The sequence below is a fragment of the Papio anubis genome, chromosome 2, assembly GCF_008728515.1.
Source record: "Papio anubis isolate 15944 chromosome 2, Panubis1.0, whole genome shotgun sequence".
Taxonomy (NCBI): domain Eukaryota; kingdom Metazoa; phylum Chordata; class Mammalia; order Primates; family Cercopithecidae; genus Papio; species Papio anubis.
The window spans coordinates 152,616,010-152,620,730 of record NC_044977.1 but is presented as its reverse complement, the minus strand read 5'-3'; the positions used below and the strand labels follow the sequence as shown (position 1 = coordinate 152,620,730).

Genomic DNA, 4,721 nt, shown 5'->3' with positions numbered 1-4,721 from the left:
GGAAAAATAAGATGTAAGAAGTTTGTCAAGAGACAATATTCTCATTATTTGGAGATATTATTTTTATCAATCAATCGAGAATCTACACATACGCCATTAAAGAAATTCAGTAATTGCGTTTGATACAAGATCAACCTAAGAAACATATTATTTCCGGCTGGGCGCGGTGGCTCATGCCTGTAATCCTAGCATTTTGGGAGGCTGAGGTGGATGGATCACCTGAAGTCAGGAGTTCGAGACCAGCCTGGCCAACATGGTGAAACCCGTCTCTACTAAAAATACAAAATTAGTAGGGTGTGGTGGCGCATGCCTGTGATCCCAGCTACCTGGGAGGCTGAGGCGGGAGAATCACTTGAACCTGGGAGGCGAAGGTTGCAGTGAGCTGAGTTTGTGCCATTGCACTCCAGCCTGGGCAACAACACTCGTGTCAAAAAACAAACAAACAACACACACATACACACACAGAGTCTTAGAATCATAAGCTTTTCCAGGATAAAATAATTATATTAAAAACATACAAGAAGTAATGAATGAAAAAGAGCTGGCTCTAATAGTTGGGGGGAAAATAAAGCCCAATAACATAAACAATTTGCTAAGCCAATCATGAAAAAAAGGAGGGTACATGATCATTATTTCCAGTTCTGTCTGTTTTGCAAACAACAAACATTTGTCCAGGTACAACTATTTGCAAGCTCCCCCCAAAGGGTTCAGGCCACCATAGAGAAAAATTCCATGGTGAGAAGGTGGTCATAAACTAGCCCAGAGACTAGGGCCAAAACCCGTTAAACAAAATAAATGTAATTATTTTTAGTAATTAACTTGGGAGAAAAGGCGTGCCACGGTAAGGTGCTGGGGAAAGGGCGAATTTTTAGAGAAAATTGCTGGAACTGAGGTTTAAAGCAAAACCAAGGGGAATGGAGCTGCCTAGGGGTGACTTCCATACAAAACAGGCCCGATGCAGCAATCTCACAGTCTGAAAGTAGACTGTATTTCAACTAGCATAGTTTTATGCCAAGGAGGATCTTTTTTTCCAGACTTTCTAAGTCAGCCACTGATCCAAAATTCTGCAACGCAGCCTGTATCAAAAAAGCATCTATCCGTCATCCACTCTCGGAGATCCTTGTAGGTTGCACAACATCCACACGACGGCTATCAGGAGACAGTCGCCTGGAGCCCAGTAGCGTGGCAAGGGATTGTGGGAGGCAGCTCATTCCTGGAACAGGCGTCTCCGGGCCTTGCACGGAGGGCGTTCTGGGAGCTCCGGGCGCGCGTGGGGACCTGGACTTGGAGAGGGAGGTAGAGGTTGGAGAGGTGAGCTGGGGACAGGCTCCAGAAGGTGGAATTCCGGGTCGAAGATGGGGCTTGGAGAGCGTCTCTCTGAACTGGGGTTGGAGGCCGGAGCACAGGGCCCTGGGATGGGGCCCTCCCGGTAGGGGCTGAACATACTTCTAGCGGAGGGGTAGAGCCCAGCGGCTGAGCCGGATGCGGAGTCCATGCAGAGCTCCGGGAATTCAGAGTCCGCGTCCTCCTCATAGGCCTCTTCCTCGGCAGCGATCTCTGGGACAGATGCGCAGAAGACTTCCTGCTGGACGACGACGTCTTCCCCGTGAGCGCCCAGGAAAAGGTCCACTTCCAGGCCGGCAGACGAGTCGCCCTGCGCTCCTGAGCGTTCGTCGACGGAGCTTAGGAGGACCTCCGGGATCAGGATGAGGGTGTGTCCACCAAGAGACACTCGCAGGACCGACATTGGCTCGAGCTCCAGCACCAGGTCGACGTTCTCCAGGGGCACACGCAGGGCACAGCCCGCGGCCAGGACCACCACGGAGGTGAGCGCGTCCACGGCCGGGATCCCCGCCGGGTCTTCCAGGCTGGGCGCCGCGCGGGGTTCGGGGCCCGCGGGCTCCTCCAATCGGCTGCGCTTGGCAGGGCCTGGTCCTCCTGGCTGCTGTCCCCACCAGGGCGCAAGGCAGGCGCTGGGACTGCGGGGCCGGCTGCCCATCACCTCGACGGCGCTGCGGACGGCGCTCCTGGGCCTGGCAGAGGACGTGGGGGCAGGGGGCGCGGGCGGCGAAGTCCTCTTTGAGGTAGCAGGTGTCAGTGGTAGGCGAGGCGGGTTGGGGCGGACGGGGCTCAGGACCGCGCGACGCGGGGCGAGTCCTCGGAGCCCTGGGGGCGCCTCCCGGAGATCGGAGTCCGTGCTACTGGTGGAGCCTCGCACGCTGTGGAGCTCAGCCTCGAGCGCTGGAATCTTGGGCCTTCCTGACGCAGACCCGGATGCACACTGCAAAGCCAATTATGTTGTAAATGACGGCAGCTGAACCGAAGTCGCAAAATGTCACGCAATCCTCCGCCCCCTGGAGGACCCGCCCTAGAGGCGGAGGTACCGCTGCTGTCCAATAGCGGTGGCTGTGGTTGGTCGGTCACGCTGGGGAAATACTCCTACGGGCCGCTGGGGGGCCGAGCATCTGTACCGCTCTAGGGCCTGGCTTCCAGTATCAAGTTCTTGTCCTTTGCGTTGACCTCAGACGCGGAGCTGCAGACCGATTCAGGTTCACGTAACACTGGTGGAGGGCCAAACCAGCACACCGAGTCCTAAATCCATCCTCCCAGGCCCCGTCCCGGAAGTGCCCTGTGCGTTACTGTTGACGAATAGTGGCGTGCGTTTTTCGGTTCTCCTAGCGTGTACATTGATGTAATATCTTTTTAGGGGTCTTGGAAGGGAGAGTAAAGCTGGGATCCTGCGTGACGATGGCAGCCCCTGCATTATCTGTTTATTACAATAATTGGTACTATAGTAATTAAAGTCTTCCCTTGATATCCCTGGAGGATTGGTTCCCAGACTCCCGCATGGATACCAAAATCTACAGATGCTCAAGTCTCATATAAAATGGTGTACATTTGCGTATCACTTACATCCTTCCACTTATTTTAAAGCATCTCTAGAATACTTATAGTACGTAATACAATGTAAATACTATACCCCTGGTTGCTACACAGATATATATATTTATTATATAGTTTGTTTCTGAGATGGAGTTTCATTCTGTCGCCCAGGCTGGAGTGCTGTGATGCAATCTCTGCTCACTACAACCACCATCTTCTGGGCTCAGGTGGTCCTCCCACCTCAGCTTCCTGAGTAGCTGGGATTACAGGCACGTTCCACCACACTTGGCTAAGTTTTGTATTTTTTTGTAGAGACAGGGTTTCGCCATATTGCCCAGGCTGGACTCGAACTCCTGGGCTCAAGCTATCCACCCGCCTTGGCTTCCCAAAGTGCTGGGACTACAGGCGTGAGTCACCGTGCCAGGCCTTATATATATTGTTTTTTTATTGTGTTATTTTCCATTTTTTCCCGAATATTTTCGGTCTTCTGTTGGTTGAATCTGCGAATGCGAAACCCGTGTTTCCAGAGGGCCAACTCTATTATGCTACAGTCAACTGAAGTATGGTTAACTTTATCTAATTTGACCTAAAGTACAGCTCTGAGGTCTGTTTTAGCCCAATTTATAGATGATGAAAATGTCATGCAGAAAGGTTAACCAACTTGGCCAAGAGCCAGGAACTAGCAGAACGGGGTCTGGCTTGTCCAGCTCCATTTAAGGTGATACACCTATACAATGTCAGCGTTTTTGACCTGTGTCAGCTGAAAGGCACCTCTGCGTGGCATGTCCAGGCGGTAAAAGGGAAGGTGTAGCTCTGTAGCAGGACGAGCCGCAGACAAAACTGCTCGCTCCGGCCGAACAAAAAACCTCTTCCTTCGTTAATCCGGTGTCTGAGGAGTTATGTCTGCGGCTCGTCCCGCTACATTTCTTGGTTCCCTGACCGAGAATCGAACCTGGACCGCAGCGCACCACCGAATCCTAACCACTAGACCACCAGTGTTAATAGGAGAAGATACCCAGCTCTGAGTTTGGAATAGGTAATATTTTCAAGTGCTTACGGGGGACAACAAAGCATTTCCTGACATCCTTGCTAAGCATGTGATGTCCCACCTTGGCGGGAACCATTATTACATTTTATCATTCCAGAATATTCTTGGGCATTTAAAAGCAAATCTCATACATGTTATTTATCTCCCTCCCCTTTCTACAAAATTTATTCTTTTTTAGGGTTGCATAGCATTCCTTTGGATAGTCTTTACATTTAAATGAAGTCTCTCTTGCTGGACAGTGTTCTGTCATCACTTGGTGGCACTGTTATCCTCTGGTAGGTTAATGGAAAATGCAGATTATTTGCCCCATCCTAGAGCGATTGAAGTACAATTCTTGGAACGTGGGGCTTAGGTATTCTATGTGAGCACCTCCAAAAAATTGTTTTACTCCAAGATCATTGGACTTGTTTTCATTTCTCAGTTGAGGAGTTCATGACACCCGGCGGCTCATGCTTGTGATCAGGGACCTGCTTGTTGGTGTCAGTGTTATGGAGGGAACTTCAACTTTCTGGGCAGCGTTCAGTACTTTTCTTAGCACAACTGGCCCGCTGTGGGTGGTTTATAGTGGCTGCCCAGTGGCTGCATGGTGGGGAATTCTCCTGGGGTCAATTGGCCTGGGACTGGGCACTGACCAGGGTAACCAGGGTCGAGGACTGCGTTGGACGGCCCTGCTGGGAACCTGTGGTTCCTGCGGACACCTCCTGTCGGGAGAGTGTGGGTGCAGCTGGAACCGCCTCCAGTTCCTAGGTGAAAGAAATAGCGGCTCAGCGCAAGCATCCAGGCAGAAGGC

At 51.5% G+C, this 4,721-nt stretch overlaps 1 protein-coding gene across 1 annotated transcript; it reads right to left on the bottom strand.

The window, feature by feature from the left end:
* Positions 1-433: 433 nt before the first annotated feature.
* Positions 434-3,026, bottom strand: LOC101005217 (proline-rich protein 23C). Its single transcript, XM_003895038.5, has one exon. The coding sequence runs from the start codon at positions 1,997-1,999 to the stop codon at positions 1,208-1,210; it is 792 nt and encodes a 263-aa protein (XP_003895087.1). The 5' UTR covers positions 2,000-3,026; the 3' UTR covers positions 434-1,207.
* Positions 3,027-4,721: the final 1,695 nt, after the last annotated feature.

What these genes read in the sequence shown, in the direction of transcription:
- LOC101005217 (XM_003895038.5), bottom strand. Translation starts at nt 1,999, where the DNA reads ATGGGCAGCCGGCCCCGCAGTCCCAGCGCCTGCCTTGCGCCCTGGTGG.